Source organism: Diadema antillarum, unplaced genomic scaffold (assembly GCF_040938485.1).
Source record: "Diadema antillarum isolate AM-2024a unplaced genomic scaffold, OU_Dant_1.0 seq00001547_RagTag, whole genome shotgun sequence".
Lineage (NCBI taxonomy): Eukaryota > Metazoa > Echinodermata > Echinoidea > Diadematoida > Diadematidae > Diadema > Diadema antillarum.
In genome coordinates, this window is record NW_027272276.1 from 451,265 (window position 1) to 474,154 (window position 22,890).

Consider the following 22,890-nt stretch of genomic DNA (forward strand, 5'->3'; position numbering starts at 1 on the left):
GTGTCAACTTGGCATATTCTGCTCAAATGCACAAACCTGCCCAAACTGATCAGTACATTAATCGCCAAATGCCACAGAACAATGAAAGCATTTCTCACGATTCCATTGCTGTCACACGTAGCTTGCATTTTATGTGGTGAGGGACTAGTGAGCATTGTCCCCCATTGGATTTGCAAGAAAAGTTTCTCTCACTGTTTTGTGTGCAAACGCCAAGCGTCTAAAATAATCTAGCTACTAGTTATTTGACAGAAAAATAATCATAGACCTGTGGTCATAAGATTTACATCAAAGTAAAGCTTGGAATTTTCTCTGCAACGCAGCACATTACATGTCCAGTGTAACAAACTACAACAGTAACATAGATTTGAACTAGAAATGTCGCTATGGCGACTGGTATGCCTCCGCCATAATGCACGATTCTCCTAATAGGTCTATAGTACATGTGGACAATGTGTGATTACATTTTCACAAAATTGGCAAAATATTAAAATGACATGTTTGTCACAAATGCATCGAATGTTTACCTTCCTTGACCTATGTTTAATTGGATGAATAGGAGAGCATGTACTTTAACTTCGACTTTGACCCTTTCATAAGTTTACGCACTTGAGTAATTTTCAAGGTATGGAGAAAAAGTGCAATTTCTGTATTGAACAGTAAATTGTTATCATTTTCATCTGGCCTTTGATTCATAAGAGAATCACTGTCAGGCAGAACATACATACATATGTACTAAGTTTAAAGATTACTTGAGCCGCTTCCGAGATATGGAAAAAGTAGTAAGTTCAGCACTTTCACTTGATCTTTGACCTTTTGACCTTTGGCCTTCTTGGCAAAAAAAAAAATCCCAGAGAATCTCTAGTGGGTAATATACAACTGTACATGCATACATTAAGTTTTAAAAAAATAATCCTGCTGGCATTGCATAAATATAAGGAAAATAGTAAAATTTCGAAGTATTGCCCTTGACCTTTGACCCCTGACCTTTGACCCCATAAACCCCAAATTCCCTAGCTAACTACTGACAGTCAGTACATGCATGTATACTTTGTTCCATAAAGATACTTCGAACAATTTCCAAGATACAGAGAAAAAAGTGAAATTTTAACATTTTACTTGACCTTTTGACCTTTGACCTTTTGACCTCATGACCCCAAACTTTCACCAAAGAATCTTAATTGGGTAATACATGTATACACTAATTTTCAAGAAAATATCTTCAGGCATTGCATAGATATGGGGGAAATAGTGCAATTTTAAGCATTTGACCTTGACCTTTTGACCTTTGACCTTGAGCATGTGCACCCAAAAGTTGATAGGCACAACTTCACCCCCTAATACACATACATGCCAAGTTTCATTAGTCTACCTCAAAAGGTTTTGATAGTTACCCTGTCCACAAAATTCATTACGGACGGACGGAAGGACGGACGGAAGGACGGACGGACGGACGGACGGACGGACGGACAACCCAAAAACATAATGCCTCCGGCACCACTTCGTGGCGGAGGCATAAAAACAGAATGTTCTCCCAAAGCATGGCTACATTGCTGTCTCAGGATAACATGGCCCACAGGGGGTTTTTACCCTGCCACATAAAAAATTAAGTACATCAAATATGTCACTGCTCAATTGTAATTTAGTTTTGCAGGAATTGGAAAACTTCTCAAGTGTATACAGTCAAAAGTTTTGCAGGTAACCTCTTGAGAAGTTTGTGGTTACACTACCTAAACTAAGCCAAGTTAAATACTGGGTAGTAAAACCTCACCTAGTTTTCTGCAGTGCGACCGCGGTAAGTTTTACACAAATGCTTGAATACCATTTTACAGAGAGTTGCTACTCCTTCATTCAGTAATTCTCATCAAGCTAGGCACAAAGGAGTCTACAAAACTTATGAATCAACACTGTACCCATCTTCACCCACCTACTATTTCCTGACTCAATCACTACACAGTGGTCAGTCAAGGGACAGAGCTTATATTCCATGATAGATTTGATCCCATCAACAATTCCAATCTCTAATGACTTGTACGTCCCGGAAGATTTCAGCTGGGGGATGGCAAGCTGGAATGACGGCTAAAGATAAAGTAGGCATGATCACAAAGATGACAGCGGTCTCCACGATGCTCCTCATACAATCTCATGGCAAAGCCACTCTCTCCTATCCCAGAATGCATTGCAAAGACATACATCACATCAAACACGCTGCAATGTTGCCGAAGACCTTTTTCGCTAAGAAGCCAGTCAACTCCTCTCCAGTTTCTGACTTTTTTCCTATCTATCTTTTTCATGTCTGTATCATAGTAAATCTTAAATAAACTCTTCATACACTTTATAATGATGCTGAGAGTGCACTCATCAATATTCACTGACCACTGGGGATATTTCCTAGCAACTTCTTGACCAGTCTTTACAAATGGAGAGCAGCAACTTAAACTCATGTCAGAGACTTGTCCATCTCGCAGAGGTCCTCTACTCCCTCGAAAAGGTTGATGACCTTCAGTGTCTGTGGAAAAATCATTTTCAAAGTTGCCTCCAAGTGGAGCAACACCTGGAAAAGAGAGAAGACAGAAGACCATTACACTTTATTTGTCAGAGAAAATATTCTTTGGAAATTAACACATATAACTCTTCAAAAGATGCTCAATGGGACTCACTGATGAAGTAGATGATTCATTATCAGGTGGTATTAAAACCTAAATGGCCATGTTTGTTTGTTTCTCATTTCTTGGTGAGCGTTCTCTCTGGAATATTTACATCTAGAAGTATTGTATTTGTGCATCAATGCAGTCATATTGCAGAAATTTTTTTTGAGTCTCCCTCCCAATCAGACTCACTCACCTACCAGTGAATCTCCCTTCCAAATCAGACTCACGCACCTACACTACCTGTAACACCGAGTCTCCCTCCCATATCGGACTCACTCACCTACACTACTTGTAACATTGAGTCTCCCTCCCATATTGGACTCACTCACCTACACTACTTGTAACACTGAGTCTCCCTCCCAAATCAGACTCACTCACCTACATTACTTGTAACACTGAGTCTCCCTCCCATATTGGACTCACTCACCTACACTACTTGTAACACTGAGTCTCCCTCCCAAATCAGACTCACCTACACTACCTGTAACACTGGATCTCCCTCCCAAATCAGACTTACTCACCTACACTACTTGTAACACTGTGTCTCCCTCCCAGACAAACTCTCTCACCTACACTTCCTGTACACGCAAGTGAGTCTCCCTCCAAACCAGATACATTAACTTTTAACAATCGGTCTTCCTTCTCTTGAGAAGAAGACCATCTTCATCAGTCATCAGGGGACTGGGCTGTCAAATGTGTTTGGAGGTGGATGATGAGACCAATCCAGTAACCAATACCTGTAACACTTCCTTTATACTTGTACCATCTGTGATACTGGGTATCCCTCTAAATCCGACTCACTCAACTTTGCTGAGACTCACTCCTTACCAGATTCCCTCACCTGTAATACCTGTAACATTGAGTCTCCCTACAAACCGCACTAACTCACTTGTACTACATAAACACCGAGTCTCCCTCGAAACCAGACTCACTCACCTGTACTACATGTTCCTCCACTGGTACTACTTAAAATATTGAGTTTCCCTTCAAACTAGACTCACTCAGCTGTACCACCTGTGTTACTGAGTCTCCCATCAAACCAGATTTACTCATCTGTACACCCTGAAACAGTGAGTCTCCCTCCAAACCAGATCAAATCAGCTGTACTACCTGCAACATCCAGTCTCCCTTCCAATTGTACCATCTGTAATGAGTTCCCCTCCATACCAAACTCACTCACCTGTGGTACAGAATGTCTCTTCTCCGAGAAGCCTGAAGTCATCTTCTTCCATTATCTTGAGCTGCACAACCTGAGTCATGCCTGGGATGAGTCCCTCACACTGGTATCTACTATCATGGAGTTCCTCCTCCTTGGAAGTATTGACCTTAACAAAGAGACGGTAAGATTCTGGCAAAGTGTCTTGAAGCTGAAGGGTTGCTGTCTCGTCTTCCGGTTTGATAGGAAGAAATGTTGGGGCTGAAAAAGAAAAGAAACCTTGTAAGAAAATCTTGTTGACAACAAGAAATAAATCATGACTCTGTATACAGATTCAAATCTAAGTGAAGCATCTAACATAATATGACAATCACTCACACAGAAATCGAAAGGTATTGGTCAATAGTTAAAATACAGCACAATAAATAATATTTCCAGCCATGATTACATATGACATATAACTTTAGCCCTCATTTTGTATTTATCATAAAAAGAGAAACAATTTATTCTTTACGACCAGTTCTACAACTGATACAAGCACTACTGTTTGCCACTGCTTTAATAGACTTTTATAGAGTGTACCTGCCCCACTCTTTTTTTTTTCAACCAAAATGCATTCCAAAGGGCAAATCAAGTTTCCGTAGCTAGGCTGGGATATTGTAGAGTTTTTATGTTGGCAAAGGGCAAGACAGATCCCTTTACCGATTGGCTCTGCACACATGACATTGGGACATGCATGGATACAATAAAGCAGGTCAAAACATTTTACACTTAGTTCATAGACTCAATTTCAAATACTTGAGTATGTAATGATGTAATATGTAGAAATTTTAGAATGTATTTTCAGTATCTCAGACATTTCAATATCTCCTTTTAAAAGGCACAGAGTGGTCTAGAATTACTAAATAGTCACTTTCACATTTTAAATATATCTAATTCTTTAATCTTGTTTATATACTGATTTTCTTACCTAATGGTGCCATTTCCATTTTTTTCTTTTTTGTTGCAATAACTGTTTTATTTTGTGTTGCCAAATGAACAAAATATTACAGTAAAACATTTATCAATCATTGACATTGCTATTGCGTTCTTGCAATAAGCACTATTTTGCCATTAGGACACACAAACAAATGCTCAACCTGCACATCTTGGTAGACAAGTGAGCTCTAAATGTATCAGTGATGTCCAAACCATAATGTTATGTCTGAACCTCACAAATGTGAGAGCACAATGTGTGGAAAACATGAGAGAAACTAGAAATATCACTATGGCGACTGATGCCTCCGCCATAATATGCATGATTCTCCCAATAGGTGTATAGTACAATGTCTTCACAATGTGTGATGACAGTTTCACATAACTGGCAAAATATTGAAATGACAGGTTTGTCAGAAATATCTTGAATGTTCATTTTCCTTGAACTGGGTTTGCTATGATTGTCTAAGAGTGCAGGTACACATATTTGGGGAATTGAGGATTTTTACTTGACTTCTGACCGACCCTTTTATAATTTAATGCAATGAGTAATTCTCAAGGTATGAAGAAAGAAAGAGTGTAATTACAGCACAAAATAGATTTTTTCTTTGCATTCAACCTGGCCTTTGACCCTTAACCTTTGACCTTTGACCTTCTGGCTGGAAACTTCCCAGCGAATCTTCATTAGGTAATACATGTATATACTAATTTTCAAAACTAATAATGCAAGCATTGCATATACTAGTTTATGAGGGAAATAGTAAAATTTTGAGGAGTTGATCTTGACCTTTGACCACCTGACTATTGACCCATGACCCCTAAGTTCCCTAGATAATCCCTGCCAGTCAGTACATGCATATGTACCAAGTACCATGAAAATACAGTGTACATTGAACCATTTGCGAGAAAAGTGAAATTGTAACATTTTCACCTAACCTTTGACCTTTTGACCTTTGACCTTATGACATGAAACTCTCTCTGGAGAATCTTTACGCAGTAGTACATGTCTACACTAAGTTTCAAGAAAATACCTTTGGGCATTGCATAGATATGGGGGAAATAGCAACATTTTTAGCATTTGAACTTGACCTTTTGACCTTTGACCTCTTGCCAATGTCACTAAAATCTACTCAACTAATTGCCCCATCATACATCATCCTTGGACCAAGTTTGGTGAAAGCTGCTTCATCCAGTTTTGAGTTATCACGTAAACAGATAAATTTTAGGATTTGACCTTGATCTTTGACCTTTGACCTCTGTCCGATTTCTCTAAAAAACTAATCAAGCAATTGCCCCATCATACATCATCCTCGGACAAAGTTTGGTGAAATTTGCTCGATCCAGTTTTTAGTTATCGCGTAAACAAATACAATTTCATGATTTGACCTTGACCTTTGGCCTTTGGCCGATTTCACCCAAAATCTAATCAAGTAATTGCCTCATCATACTTTATACTTGGACCAAGTTTGGTAAAATTCCAGTCAATATTACTCAAGTTATCACGTAAACGAATGCGGACAGACGTATTACGGACAGACGGACAACCCAAAAACATAATGCCTCCGGCACCACTTCGTGGCGGAGGCATAAAAAAGGCATTGAAAGATGAAGGCATAAAGTGGAGCTTGTTGCAAGGCAGCAGATCGAAGAAAGCAGAGCAAAAAAAAAAAAATGGAGGTGATGCACAGACAAAGCACCTGTATGCAAAAGCTATATTTTGCCTCTATTCCTCTTGGGAAGTCTTTATACACAGGTTTGGATAAATTGTACATACACCTCATTCTATCCATGTCCATGACCCAATGTCCCTACTAGCACAGATGCATCTATGTAGCTTCCTGCTTATGGCAAACATCAAGCACCTAAGCACACTGGGAATGGTTCCTCCAAGGTATTTACACTCCCACTTACAAGCAAACCTACAGTTACAAAATCTGAACACTTGTTATTATAGGTAAGAACTCTTTCTTGCCCCTGCAGTACAGTGTAGGTTGTTGTATTCATGCTTTACGATTTATGGGCTTACATTTGGTTTGATTGACAGATGACCATGTCCACTCTATCCTTGATGAGTGACCGCCTCTTGCTGTGCCAAGTTCAACACGATATTTGAGGTTAGGTCTCAGACCAGTGAACTCTCTTTCTCCTGTTGTTATCAGTCTAGGCTGTCCTATCCAATGTGGGTCATCTCCTTGTAGCTCACCAATCCTAGAGTAAAACATCTTTCGATCTACAGGACACTCCACTCTCACTGAGGTAACTGACTCCGTCACTTTCAAACCTAGATATAGGGGTCAAAGGTGAGGAAGAACAAAAAGTGTAAACAAATTTCACTTCTCTCCACATAGAATATTCTGTAGTTCTTATCACTTGACAAGGTATGGTTGATTGAAAAACTGCACTTTGATTTCCTGACAATACACTGACCTAGTGAAGCAAAGCAAAGTTCATATTTACATGGTCTTTAGAAAGTAGACCGCAGGCATGGATTGCCTTGTCTTTTACATGAGTATAGTCCAAAGAAAAAGCACATTCCCAGTTTTAACAAAACAAGAGGAGATAAATTCACTCATGGGCTTATCATCAAAGATTCTGAAAGTGGCCAGGCTTTGATGACTTTCTTACTTACAGTTCATTTTGAGAGTCTTGACAAAGATCTTTTTTCCTCTCTGATTTCTACTTCTCCTGCCTTGAGTTTGCCTCCAGATATCAACCCGGTCAGTCCAGTGAAAGTCTGGGATGGAGAGCTGGGAGTTCCGATGGTCATCATCACTTGAAACTGTCCAAAGTGATCATGTTTGCCAAAAATTGAAACATAAACAAACATTTAATCCATTTATCATTGCTTTGTCTCAAGCTTGGTTCCTTGCTGCTTCTGTTCATGCTATATTACTTTCAATAGAAATAACTGTCCCTCAGATAGGACATAAAATGGAGGTCCCGTGTGTGAGAGAGTCACTACTCATGCACGTAGAAGATCCTGCTTCATTCATTCATCGCAAAGACCAGGGTGTTTAACCAGGTGAAGTGGTCCCACCTTACATCAACTGGACCCCATGGGAGACCAGCTTCGCATAGCTGAATACGGGCTATCCAGCCATCTTCTCAGATGGAAAATGAACAAACAAACTTTTTTATCATCAATACATTTTTTTTTATAACACATTAAAGTTTTATGCATGCTACTCAGGTAAAAAAAACATCAAGAGTTCTATCTGAAGTAACAACTTTGACTCTTAGATGTGCAGCAGCCTCAGATTACAATTCTGCCATCCATGAGAAAAATCCCCAAATTCAGCTGCAATGCATATCAACTTGATTCAATCAAATATCAAACCAAACAAATTAGAAATGATTAAAAAAAAACCCTGACAAACAATCTAGTATGAAAAGATTAAAACTGAAAACACAAATGAATAAAATTCTGTGTATCATTCTAGTTCACTGATTCGAAGAAACTCCTCAAATCCTTGATACATAGTACTTCCTTCACAGTGACTTAAATGCAAGGCAAGTCAGGAAATATTGAACTCTATGGTGCCAATGAGTCAAATGAGCCCAAATTCTATACACTTATCTACCAACAGGTAATCAATACGACATGCAGAGGGTTAATCACCATCCATCACTCCCTAATTTCTTTGACTTGCACAAACGATTAATAGCAAATTCATATAATCAGAGATTTATCTGTTCTTAATCTTACTTATCCACTCTCTGTCCTTTCTGTGGAGGCAAAGTTTTCTCGCTGATCTTCCAGGCACCTTCTCCACAATGATCTCCTTACAATCTGAATCCCACAGACACTGAAGACCAAGGACGCTCACACTTTTGAAGTCAATGGTTTCCATGGTAACAGAATTTGCTAAAGAAAGAACAAGAAGTAAAATGATTCAGCAATCACCTTTAACTAACACATTTGAATGTGAGCAGTCAACTGAGATGCTATCACAATAATATTCTGCCCGGAGTACCTTTCCCGTCATTTACACTGTAATAAATGACAGTCATTGAAATGGGGCAGGGGCTGCAGAACCAGGGTGGTCGCATCCCCCCCCCCCCCAATGTTTTTGCCTCGTTACCCCCCTCCCAAAGAGAAAAAAATACAAAAAACAAAAACATTGACCTTGACCTTGACACCCACCCTGAAAAATGTTCCGCAGTCCCTGTGGAGTGTTGACCTTAAAGAATGACCTTTGATTATCTCTGCTTGCACAAATAAAATCATTTTTTCATTTTTAATATTGAAACATAATTCAGTGTATATACATTTCATATCACTCTGCATCATGAACGGAATTGAAATGTGACAAATTGTAGATTTTGAAGATGATGACTAGATTTTCACAATGCATGTAAGCTAAATTTTCAGCACTGTCTACCAATAATAACGCCTACTCAAAGTCTCATCACCTAAATACCAAAATGAGGTGATAGTACATGAAAAATGTAAGATACAGATAATTGTAAATTATATCGGCATGGAAACTGACTTACCATGGAGTTTCAAGGCATCATCTGGGACTCTATGCTTGCTTCTTACATGCTCTCCTTTCCTGCACCTGACATAACATATAGAGATGACTATAATGAATAGCAGAGCCACAGTGGTTACAGACACTGCAGTGATAACCATCCTCATCTGGGTAGGATCTGAAATGAAAAAAAAAGAAGTAATGGCAACAATGAAACTGCAACAACTGTACAAATTAATTAGGAAAATGCTAAATTTTCCCATTTGACAAAGCCATTACGATATTCATGTAGTTCACAACTTGACTAAACAAAGGCTATGAGTCTTTGACTTCAGACTCGTAGCAGAACACTCAGCCATGACCACACTGGACATATAGCCAAATACAGAAGATGAGTACACGGTGCTGTGATGCAGGACATCACGTCAAGTTACATAGTTGTATAGTTCCAGATCCTGATGAAGGCCTGATGACAGGCCGAAAGCTAGACTGATTAAAAGGGAGACTAAAAATCAAGAGCAATGTCCACCTCAAGTCTAATTTCTTTCACTATATACAATACATATATATATATGGTCGCTGGGGCGACAAGACCTCGTATCTACAAAATGTCAAATGTTCAGGAGCCAAAAACATGGCAGCCAAAGCACTGTGGCGAATGGGATAGCCTTTCCTTTGACATGCCGTGGTGGCTTCATTTTTGGAGTAAGACAGTTGGGATTTGGAAAGGACATCACTCAACCCATTATTTGACCATTAATCCAAAAAAGTCATTTTCACCAAAATTGCAGATACAAGGTCTTGTCACCCCAGCGACGAATACATACATACATAAAGACACACATCTGCATTGTCTATTAGGATAGATGACTGTACTCACCACTGATCTTTTGAACTGGTGTAATACTCTCATGCGTGGTCTCCATCCTGGATGACATTTCTGTTCTGGTCACATTCTCCTCCTCCTCATTTCTTGCAGTTGACAGAGAAGTTGATGAAGGGAATGGAGTTGTAGTGGATGGAACTAAGAAACAAACAACAACAACACAAGATGAATCATTGTTTTTCATATCATCACACTTATTTGCAGTACAAGTAGCTAAAAAATCTCTTTAAACAAATATCCAGCCTCATAGACTGACTCCACATATGGATCAAAGAAATCAAAGGCATTAGAAGTCATAAGAGTATTACAATTATGATAATGAAATTATAGAATTCAACAGAGTAAAAATGTTGCTATATTACTGGCAAATAACTGATCTTCTGATCCAAAGTTATTACTAAACAAAATGCCTGCATGATTAGCAATTAAACAAAACAATAAAAAATATTAAAAGTTCAATAATAGTCATTAGTGAATTCTGTCCCATTTTTGTGGCCTCTGCGTAAACTGGAGGATGATATGGTCTAAACCTGACACCTCATTTTCAAGCACTTTCCATGGAACAGATCTCTATGTTAATAGCAGCTCTTAACTCATGTCATTATTTGCAATAAAATAAGTAAAAGAAGATTGACAATTTGCAGGGGGGGGGGAGGGTTAGAGGGTTAAACCACACCCACTTGGATTGCCAAGTGAAATTGGGATAGAGAGAATTGGCAATCTATTGGTGGAATACGCTGCCAAAAATGTGACAATTTTTTCCCCTCGTCAGCCAATTTGTGGAGAGAACAGGAAAGAAGATACTGAATGTGAAGACCTTTTCACGCTGAACACCCCCTAGTCAACTTCCTCCCTGAACCCCTCCCCCCCCCCCCCCCCCCCCCCCCCACCTCCAGCAAAGAGCTGGATCCACCCCTGCTGAGATGCCAGGTTTGAAAATCAGTGAATCATCCTCAGCCAAACTTGATTGTTTCCCTTCTTCCTCCAGTATATGGAAGTTGACACTCGAAAAACCTTTAGGAGCTACACTCATAAGGGTTAAAATGTGTCAAACACCTAACAGGTGGTTCCCCTTCCCTTCTACAGAGAAAAATATACACACATGAATTCCAGGCATATCATTCTTCACACATCTTGAATCAAAATGTAAATGACATTAAAGTTTATGGCATCAGAGAGGATTAAACTATGGAAAAAATCAAATGCTATTCAAATTTATTTCTTGCCTATATATTTGTCACCTTAACAGAAATTTTATCATTCGTGGATTCTCATCTTTGCCGAACAAAATGTGGAGGATAATATTTCATAATTAAGAATTTCTATGTGGGAAACATATGGCTATGAAAGTGAGGCTGCAATACATCAAAGGTTAAACTTTATGGTAGTAACTATCATCAACAACAGTAATAAATTAGAACTGTAGTACATTCATGCAACACTTCTTTGAAGTTTGCTGGCTTCAAAGAGATAAAGAATGAAATATAACTCAATGACGAGGTGTAAACTGACTCTTTGACAAATATGTGACGTCAGTGGGCGAGGTATAAAGTGTACTACACTAGAAAATAAACACTGAAAGATGAGGAGGCCTGAATACTTTGATGTCATGAAATAAAGTTATCCCACTGCTTCCCACTGAAAAGGACTTCTCAGTCGTCAGTAAGTCTGACTCAACTTGACATGCAATCCAAAGTTTTATAATATGTACATGTTTGCTTCCAATTACTGCTTAGACAGGACTCCTGTCAGTTACCGATTTTTGAGAAATTGAGTAAATCTGGCAAAAGAGATTATTTCATTCGTAGAAATTCAGAGGACTAGACGGAGAATCTGAGAAAAGAAGAGTTGTGTCAACTTGATTTCCTCCATATGCAAAAAACAAAAAACAAAAAAAAAAGTCTCTTGTGATTTTAATGATTTCTGCTTCATTACCTGGGTGGCCAGTTTGTGAGTCACATGAACTGGAATATGATATCATCTCCTGGCATAGAATTACTGATATAAATCATACAGATCTAATCTAAGTGATCCATTGTTGGTCACAGTTTTGTGGTTTATTTCAATTTTCCCAAAGATTAGGTACTTCCCTCAAGCCATTCATTTTGAAACATACACTTCATCTCAATTTTTCATGACATTTCATCATGTGATGTGTGTGTTTTTGAAAGGCTAGCCAACTTTAAATAAGAAAACTTATAAAATTACATTGTTTGCTTTTCTGTTAAGCTCGGTATTCCCCCTTGCGGGGATATGTTTTGGGAACCAGCCACGCATTGAGAATTAATTTTCAGCTCTATGACACATTCCACATACACTGTGAGAAAAACAGAGATAACATCACAAGACCCAGAAACCTCTACAAAAATATTTTGGGAAATTCTCAAGAGAAAACTTCACCCCTGTGATTTAATGTCTCTAAAAACTTCTTGTCACTTTTCCTATGTATAGTAACATATTGAAAAAGTTTTGTGGTGCAGCATTTGAAATTCATACCAACTACACAACTTTACCTGAAACTGTACACTTCCTTCACAATATCAAACTGAAAGGTATATTTTTACTGAATTATTTATTTTCTTCACAGAAGTCTAAATGAAATTGCTGGTCTGCCAAGCATTACTCATTCGGAACCGTGAGGGGATGGGTATTTTTTCTTCTCTCTCATGTTTCACTAAGTAAACTAGTACCTACCAGCATACTCAGTATCCTGTTTATCTTACTGAGTCAGCACTAGGAGCACAAGTGATCATATTGCTTGCACAAGATATTGCTCATGCATAGAGTTTGAGGTATCAAGTGAAATGTGTTACATCACACCTTTCTGGTAAGATCTGTGCTGTATATGACAAGGGAGTAATAAACAGACACTGTAGTATCTAACTCTGATTAAGTTTGGTAAGTATACATCAGGAACCACATTATCATTATCAGCCATTCTGTTTCTTTCACACACATTTTGAATATCATGGTTTCAGTCAACAAATTATGCCAAAATATTTGAAAAAAAAAAACACTACATATGTGATTGCCCAGTTCAAAATCAAAAAAAGCAGGCCAAAATGAATGTCCATACTTTAAAATAGTAAGTGCTATGTTTTAAACTGATACATATAACTTGTTAAAGTAACTATGGACCATTGTAACCCATTCAAGAAGTGTTTGAAATATAAAAGAGTTAGTCTGCGGTTTCACAGAAAAGGGGCAAAAAATGAGTTGATTTGGGTCACTAAAGCCTGCAGTGCAGAAGTACTACATCACTGAAAACCTGATGAAAGCAGTGAATGTCCCTACCCCCCCCCCAAAAAAAAATTAAAATTAAAATTAAACAAAAAATAAAACAAAACAAAACAAACAGGAAAAAATATATATGGTCCAGGTAAACTGCTATTATCTCTATTTCAGTTTTGATTTAAGCCACAAAATATTGACAGGAGGTAGAGAAAAGTAAGATAATCCTAAAAATTTAAAGTCAGTCAACTCAAATGATATAAATTGGTCCATTGTACAGGAAATCCCAATCTGCAACTTTTGGGGGGTTTTGAGCTGGGTGGTCACATATTTGCTTGATTTTGCCTTCAAAATTTCTTTATTGAATTGAGTAGTGACTTAATCCTGGGGGGATTTCAAGGAATAAATGTCTTGTGAATGAGCCAATACAAGGCAAATATCCTGGAAACAGCTGCTTTCTATTCTGTGCTGTCGCAGAAAAGTGGGAATTCCACAGACTGTGACTCATAAGCACAGGTTCAAGTCCCCACCTCAGACAGTCATTAAGCAATGAATCATTATTCAGATATATGTGCCTGGACATTTTTTTACTTTCCACTTTCTTTACAATCCTCAGCATGGATTTTATGCACTTGAGAAATAAACTGTTTTCTCGTGATCAGTTTTAATGTTGGCACAAATCGATGAAGATTCAATTCACAGAGTGAGTATCATGGAAAATAAAGAAATTTGCACTTAGCATTGGTGCAATTTTGTGAAACTCAACTTAACAGGGACAGCATTTACTAGAGATTGAATGTAGCAGATTTTGGTCTGAGTCACACTGACATTGATATCTTCACGTATGGTATTTGATTGGACATTTTCGGGAGATGCTTATTCGGCACTTTCTGGTCTTCTCATTATCATGGTTCATTAAAAACACACATACAAACATACACACAAACACACAAATGCTCAGAAGAAAGTATGACCTTTCAAACAAACCATTTTGTGTCAGCATTGCTTGGAATGAGATCAAATCTCTAAGAAGTACCAGATTTCAAAATATTTGAGCAGCTAGGAGCTCTGATTGCAAATCACATTCAGCAGCAGCATGCACATACACGTACTATGGCTAGTGTTATACTTACAAACAGGGCAAATTTTCTTTACATTTTTGTCAATATTTTCTCCTCAGCATGTTTGACCCGTTGAGGACGGACTGATTTTGCTACAAGCATTTCCCATGGACACTTGCCAGAGTATACTTGGGACTCATCTTCAACGGGATAATATTGGCAGACAAAATGGAAGACATAGCTAGTATCCGGCTTCAGTCAATACAGTCCGGGATACAATCCAACCTCTTCTATCCGGATATGTCGGGTCTGGCCCTCATGCGGATAAAGGATTTGGCCGGATATGGGAGACTAAATGTTTAATACACGCAACTGCTGAAGAAAGATCACCTGTTATGTGCCCTGATTTGATGAACAGTTTTCTGTCCATGTTCCTGCGGTGATTTGGGGTAGTGAGTGTCTGAATGCATGGTTGTTTAGATGAAAATTAGATGTGAATGTATGTTAACCATGTTGGGAATAATATGTAATTCATGTGAATTTCTCTAGGAATAATGTTTGAGTTTAAAATCCCCCTTCAGGGGAGGATCTAGCTTTTTTCCAAAGAGGGGGTTTCAGGGGCTGAGCTGGGTATGGCCAGCGAGTGAAGCGAGCGAGGGGGGGGGGGGAGGGTATGTGTGGGATATCTTTAATTTTTAAGGTTGCCAGCTTGCAATTTTAAGCATACTTGCATGCTCTATTTTTTCTCGGGGGGCAAAATTTTGATGGGGGTACATTCATGTGACAGTGAGAGATCCTCAGTGAGGGAGTAAAGCGACCGAGATGGGGGAGGGTTAGGGTTAGTTCATTTTGGTCTTAAATTGATTGATTAATTATTTGTTGTTCGTTTCTGTGTTCTTTCTTTCTTTCTTTCTTTTTTTAAATTAGCAGCCCATGGAACCCCCCCCCCCCCCCAACTGCCCTTTCCCAACAATTATTAGATTGAAAAAAAAAATATCACGGCAAGATCGCATCCAGATAATAGAGAAATCCAGACAGAGGCAGGCTGGATAGGAGAGGTCAGAATGCAGTTGCATGAAGAAACAAGAACACAGAGTTTGAATATCAGCAATAAATTGGTGAAAAATGTCAGTCGACCTTGAAATATCACAAAAATCACAATCTATGCCTTTGTTTGTACAGGGTTATATACTTTTGAAGATTATGAAAATATTCTTTTTTGAGAAATATACTTAGATAAATTGAGTGCACAAAGAACTTGTATATCATACATTCATATATACCATAATCTAGTTGGACAGTGGCACTTGCTCGATCAACAACTTTGGGTGGTTCATTCATCCCTTCTGCCTGACAGAGATAGCGACCTTCTTGCTCTTCACGGAAGTCTTGGATGTGCAGAAGAAGGGTGTTAGTCTTTTTTCCACTCAAAGTTTTAGATTTGATGACTGTCCCTGATGGATCATACCATTCTAGAGAAGGGGTGAGGTGGGAGAAATCTGCGGTACATGTGACGGAGTAAGTGTTGGTTGACGTGTTGAATAGAGGGTCTCCAATGGTTACATTCACATCTGAATAGACAAAGATAGACAACAAGAGAACAATGTTTCAAAAATTTAAATGATGGTTCAAGTACAGTACCGTATAACTACAGCCAAACCTTTCTATAGCAGCCATCCAAGGCAAACAAAAAAGTGGCCTTTAAAGACAGGTGGCCACTATAAAGAGGTTCTCTAATATGCTCTTTCTCTTGGAGGGAATTGTTTTTGGTGGTCATATACAGCAGGTGGCCGCTATAGACAGGTGATCACTAAGACAGGTTTGACTGTGTCTGTATTTAATTTAAAATGAAATATTCAAGACATTATGGTACATAACATTACAAAGAGCAAAATCCATTGCAGTCAATCACTCAGTGTGAAATAAGGACAATAAACCTGTATAAATGAAATTCTTCCATCGAGATGTTTTCATTGCAACTGATTGACAAATTGCCCTACATCGACGAGAATTTCATGAATTTGAATAACAAAGCAGTACCCGCTGCATGCTATAAGGATTAGAACCAACACTTGCTGTCGGGTGAAAGCTCGGTGGTCTAGTGGAGATGACACCTGTCCAGTGATCAGGAGGTTGTAGGTTCGAATCCTGCTCGAGTATGTACGCCCATGATTTTTTATCATGGCTACTACTAAAACACTGATCAATTCAGTGCTTATTTACGTCGATGTAGGGCAATTTGTCAATCAGTTGCAAAACCTGTATAAAGCCTTGAAAATAACCAAATGTGAGTTTATCATTTTATCAAAAAACTGCAGAAGCTAAATAGGTGAGTGACATTGGAAGGGGTAATACGAGATTCTCCCAGTCAACTTCAGTCCCACTCACTTGGTTCACACGCTTGTGTTTCTTGGTCACGTGTCTGCCCAGAAGGCTGTGGAACACCCTCACCACACCATGTTGGACAAAACTGGCGTCTACTGCAATCTTCATTGTAGACATACTCAGATGAGATTCCAAGGATGACATCCACAGGGCAGTCTTGACATCGTTTACACACACCCTCACGTCCAGGTGGCTTGTCACAGTAATGACTGTAGAAGGAAAGACATTCGGCCCAGACCAGCCAGGCATCATTCACAATTAATACAAGTCTTTTTCTCCTTCTTTTTATTTTCTTCCTCTTTATTTTCTTTCTTATCTCCTTCTTTTCATTCATCTGAGGATAGCTTCTTCTTCATCTTTTCTTCTTTTTCTTCTCCTTTATCTCATTTTCCTTCTTATTCCTTTTTCTTCATCATTTTTCCCATCTGAGTTTACATCTTTCAAACTCATTGCACTCCTACAACCATCTCTGTGTGATATATTTCTGTTTCACAGCTCTAAGGTGTTCATACGCAATCAACCTTAACAAAAACCAAAGTTCAAATACATTTCTTTTTTATAGTAGCACACTTCCATGTTGGAGAATTGGTTTTCAACCAACCTCATTACATTGGTTGATCATGCATGTTGAATACATTCTAAGTGAGAACTTACATGTAGAAAAGATGATACTTAAATTATATCAATAATATGCAAAATATATGAAGCCATATACTGCCATATTTCTTTAGGCAGATTGGTAGTGTGTGTAAAGGGAGCAGTTGTGAGTATTTGATCTTTCACATCATTTCTAAATAATGCCTTTTCACATCATTATAATGTCTCTTGTACACATACACATACACATACACAGACACAGACAGACACACACACACACACACACACACACACACACACACAAGCACATCAAGCCTCATTATCCCATAACATAAGTAGTTTTCTTTAGATCATGATGTTGCTAGGTGCATATTCACATAGACTGAAATACCAGTATTTTGCATTTGTTTTCACAACATGTAAAAACAAATACGCTGTGAAATACATTGCAAAATACTGCATTTTATTTAGATATGTACCTTAAACTTCAGGGGAAATACACATCATATGCCAAATTTGAGTGTAAATCATGTTACAAAATACCATGTGTTGTACAGTGGTATACCTAACATGGCATACTTTGTGTCTCTTCCCATTGGAAATATATGCCTACATATGCACAACACTAACCAGAAATAACATTAGTTTTTTCATAAATGAGAACAGTAGGACTACCAAGTGAATTGCTGCAGTAGATATTTTGCCAATGAGAAAGAGAACAGTACTTACATGGTAGCAACAAAAATACAGCGTTAGGTCTGATTATAAGGTGAATGCATTGTTGATTACAGTGTTGTGAGAAGGAAATGAAGTATTATTGTACTGCTTGATAGTCATCGATTATGTCTGGCTGCGCTATTCAGCTTAAAACCGTTCCATTGCAAAGCAAAGCTGCCTGCAAAGTACTTTAAGGTCAGAGACATAGGAACTACACACATGAAAATAATAGCATTGTACTGAGAATTTGAACTGTGATTTCGATGCTGAATAAAACATACTGCTGTCTATCCCACACTAATCAATTACATTGGCGACATAAAGCTTTATGTATCATAATATCATGTGGGCCACCTTGATTTGATGGAAAAAATAAAATTGCTCTTTCACAAGAGAGAGAAGTGATTTAACTGATAGGAAATTGCTATCATGAAAATCATCTACAGGACAATCAGGCTCGAAAAGGCTGCAAAAAAACAAAATGAAACAAAAACAAGGATCATGACAAGAAGTCCAGATGAGCTTTATTCCTATTGGTGATTCATACTTAATGCCTGACAAGTAATAAGACTTTGTAAATGAGTCATCAAATTAGAACAAACAATCTATGGATAGTCATTATTCTTTGAACATTACTGGAAGATAAATGGAAAGAAAAGCCTTGTCATTCCCCTCGGATGGATTTGTAAAACTCAAAAGGGCCTACCATAAATGTTTGTTATATTGCTAATTGGCATGTTTAAATCTTCGGGATGAGAGCTCAAAACATATCCCAAAGTTCTCCAATTCATGCTGTTCAAATGCTTCAACATATTCTGCCAAGTCACAAAGAACACCCAATCTGGTTCTACATTTCCATACAAGAAAATGTAGTGCATTTACTTCTTTACTGTGCAACATGAACACCAGCATAAGCTCATCTAGGCCCAAATTCACAAAAATTCACCTTCGTGAATTCGGGCCATTATGTCTCACTCTAGACAATTGTGCATCACTCAAGCATACACATTTGATTGCAACATACACAAGAACGATCAATTCATATAAATGTAAAATGAGCAGGTGGTATAACACATGGTCAAAAAGTGTATGTTTTAGTTAACAGACGCATAGTTAATTCAGAATAATCTCTGACAAAACCATTCAAAATATAAAAAGAAAATTGTGAAGGTATTTTTTGTGGGTTTTAGAATTCACACTAGCAAACAGTCCAAACCTACAATTAATGCAATGAAAAATACAGTTGACAATATTAAATGGGTTAGTCAAATACCGGTTAGTGATTGGCTAAACAGAGTCACGTGATGGAGGTACATTCGTTATGTTCACCCATGGGAGAACATTTTCACGTAACAAATGACAGAAGGTCTAGGACCGCGGACCGGCCACCCACGCGCGCACAATGAATTTGGCTCTGCGCGAGCGAGCGATCGAGTGCGTTGTGCTCTGCATGCATGCTGGTGGTTGCAAAGATCGTACACTGTAACTATACACAGTCCAGTAGGTCGCTGTTGTAGCGCACTGCGTTAACAGCGTCTGGTCGGGCTACGCGTAAGTACACTGATTTGGTGGTTGACGTTGACGTATTTGACTAACCCATATAATATACCAGATGATGACTTTTGTTGTCGGGAACATGTACCAAACGTTCCATCCTCAGGGTTTGAAATGCTATTTCGGGAGGCTATAAGTCCCTCGACTTTGTCTCGGGACTTATAACCTCCCTCAATAGCATTTCAAACCCTTCGGGTGGAACATTCGGTATGTTCCCTCCCCCGCCAGTCATCATCTATATAATGTTAGTCACACTTACTCAAACACACATTGGTCTGAACTGCTGCATGCTCTGACATGGTGGTATAATGCAGAAACCTAAAATACATACAAAACAGGAAAAAATATCATGACAAATCACCTCAAAATAACAATTAGCTGTGTGCTCCTCCTAACATTCTAACTTAATCAATAAGGAGGAATGCAGTGTTAATTGTCAAATCAAATCTTCAAAAACTTGCATTTTTTTTAGCCCTGTGCAAAACAACACACAGATATCTAACAAATATGTGACCCGCTACGACAAAAAGGTCCTAAAGTCGCGCACGGTCGAAGCCGTGAAAATTGAGTTTGAAGTCAGAGCATTAAAATTGGTCAAAACTTACGATTTTCTGATTTTGATATATTATTGGAGTCTAACATGTCTTCTATCATCTGTCGAAATTTTGAAGCAAAATGATCAAAGGAAAGACCCAAAAATAGCGTTTTACTGAACCATGTTTTTTGGCGTTTCAATGAAGCAGAAACTGGTTCGAAAATTTGGATTGAGCGCCACAGATAGGTTCCGCCCCTAACAACGACCAGAGTGATCTCATTGGTCAGTTTGCTGCTTGCTGCTAACCGAAGCGTGAAGCTCGCACACTGCCCAGTCGACTGGTGCGTGCGGGCAGGGTGCGCTATGCTCAGCCGCTTCTCACATCCTGATCCCTGATTGGTTGGTGAGGAGACCGCCGACGCTGATGTGCTTGAATGAACTCTTCGGGGGTTGCTAGGGCTTACCTTCTATTGTCCAGAGGTGAAAACTCACTTTCATGTCCCTTGATCGCGATTGTGTCGAAAGGAAGACTTTTAGGGCGCTTTTCTCGAAACAGTGATTTTCCAGATGTCTCGACATGCTCTCTTTTAAACATCGATATCTCCGCAGCCGATTATTTTTATAAAATGTGTTATATATCAATTTAAAGCAGAAAGATTAGGGGATTATATCATGCAATTTTCAAATAATCGACCTCGCCCGACTTTAGGATCATTTTGTTGTAGCGGGTCACATATGATGTTAGTGGAAAAATGAGTGCTCGCAAAGTTAAAGTGCAAATGTATAAGTGAAAATCATTTTATGTGAAATAAAACAATGGCACTCTGGGATTTAGAAACATTTTCAATATATCTAATAGAATTTTCAAGATTTCAAGAATTGTCAGATTTGATTGTAACCAGCTCAAATATGAAGCGTAGGGTTTAACTGCAGCCAGCCCGCACGTAAAGCGCTCAGGCTCAACTGTGTACAAGGAGCGCCCCCAAGGTCAACCTTCAGAGTATGCTCATATCTGTGGAGTGAATGGTTGCCAATGTTCCTTTCTTTAACATTTCATTCTGTGTGTACAAACGTCAAGAAATAAATAAAATTTAATCCATTCATTCAGAACAAAATATAGCCAAGTTTAGGCACATCAAATATTTACATGACCAAAACAATACTGTCACAGGCTTTTATACACAGTGATGCACTCATTCTACCACAACAACCTCAAATCACAATGATGCTCTTATATTAATTATTATGACCACAACCTACATCTCATGTGAGACTTTTTACAGCTGTGACAGCTGTACATATGGTACTTAATCACACTCGTTTAAAGTGATGGTACAGTTTAGGATGAGATGGGATTTCACGTTTCCATCGCTTTTTTATGAGGATTGTCAGATGAGAAGCCTCTTATGAAATTGAAAAGAGCATACAATCCTATGGGAATTCAACATTTATTTGATGAAAATAGGTTTTGAAATGGCTGAGATATCCAAAAACAAAGAGATCCTAATAAAAGTGGGACCCATCTTTTATGAGGGTCGCTTTGTTTTACTATGTTTTTTTCTTTATATCTCTGCCATTTCAAAACCGATTTTTATCAAACAAACTTTGAATTCCTCTTAGAATTGTATACTCTTTAACGTTTTATAAATCAGTTTCTTAGTACCTCACAAAAAGTTAAAAGCTGAATCCTCACCTCAACGGTTACTATACTAACCCTTTAAACTTGTGGTGTACGGGTTTTTCAGTTTCTTTAAATACAGTTTAACATTGTAGTGGATTTAAGAAAAAATGAACAAAACAATGTAGTATTTGCTAGGGGAGCTACAAAAATAGATGTTCAAATGCATTTAAATGAAAACAAAACTTATCACTAAAGCCAAGAAATTAACCACTATAGTGTATTGTCACCATCAGGTGATCACTGGGCAAACCACAATCACACAATTAAACTGTTTGTGCCATGGTTTATTCAAACAATACTGTCACATGGGAAAATTGAATATAATGGTAAATGTGGTCATTCTTCAAATCAATTGTTTTCATATAACTTGATCTTTAGACCACACCCCAAATTCTGTTAGAATCAAGGAACATCTGGCTCTGTTATTTTAAACTTGAACTACACATTGTAAGACATTGTTGAATTATTAACAATGTCTTCAGTTTCCGTACGTGCAAGGGTGATATATTGTACAAGGTGCACGTGAGCATAATGCACAGGAAAAGATCCTGAAAGATGTATAACTAGTGTATAATCTGACAAGGATCTTACTTGGTTTTTAACATAGTTTTATGCTCAGAGGTCAATCAGAAGAAGAGTAGAACATCATTTCCTGCAGGACTTGCTGTAAATATACTACTAAAAGTGTTTGCTCATTAATTTAAGAATTAGAAATTAAATTCAAATTCAAGATAGCAATCAAAAAGTGTAGCAAAAGGCTTTATAAGCAATAGGAACAACCCAAAACTATATTGTAACTAGGCTCCTATACTCTGATGTATGACTCAATGAAAAACAAATATTTGTGCAATGGCCTCCTTCTTTTTTTTAATGGTGTCTGTTACATATTGGTTTCACAACACAATCGAAATTAATTTTGAGTTATTTGTGAACAAATAGGGCTGAAATGATGTGATATAACAAAAAAAAAAGAGAGATTGGGGAGTGCC

At 38.1% G+C, this 22,890-nt stretch overlaps 1 protein-coding gene across 1 annotated transcript; it reads right to left on the reverse strand.

Annotated features, from left to right (window-relative positions):
* Positions 1–1,534: 1,534 nt before the first annotated feature.
* On the reverse strand, positions 1,535–20,718 carry LOC139710601 (uncharacterized). The gene is made up of 11 exons (XM_071622525.1): positions 20,713–20,718; positions 19,945–20,003; positions 16,821–17,026; positions 15,716–16,003; positions 10,135–10,278; positions 9,277–9,432; positions 8,486–8,644; positions 7,409–7,558; positions 6,806–7,060; positions 3,829–4,065; positions 1,535–2,551 (listed from the first exon to the last, which is right to left on the reverse strand). Exons 1-11 carry the CDS (start codon positions 20,716–20,718, stop codon positions 2,046–2,048), a joined length of 2,166 nt encoding a protein of 721 aa, XP_071478626.1. The 3' UTR covers positions 1,535–2,045.
* Between the last annotated feature and the right edge of the window lie 2,172 nt (positions 20,719–22,890).

Bases quoted from the DNA above. Each gene is read 5' to 3' on its own strand.
- LOC139710601 (XM_071622525.1), bottom strand. The intron at 9,433-10,134 runs GTGAGTACAGTC...TTTTCATTTCAG, and splicing joins ACCAGTTCAAAAGATCAGTG to ATCCTACCCAGATGAGGATG. The intron at 7,559-8,485 runs GTAAGATTAAGA...CACTTTGGACAG, and splicing joins AAAGGACAGAGAGTGGATAA to TTTCAAGTGATGATGACCAT.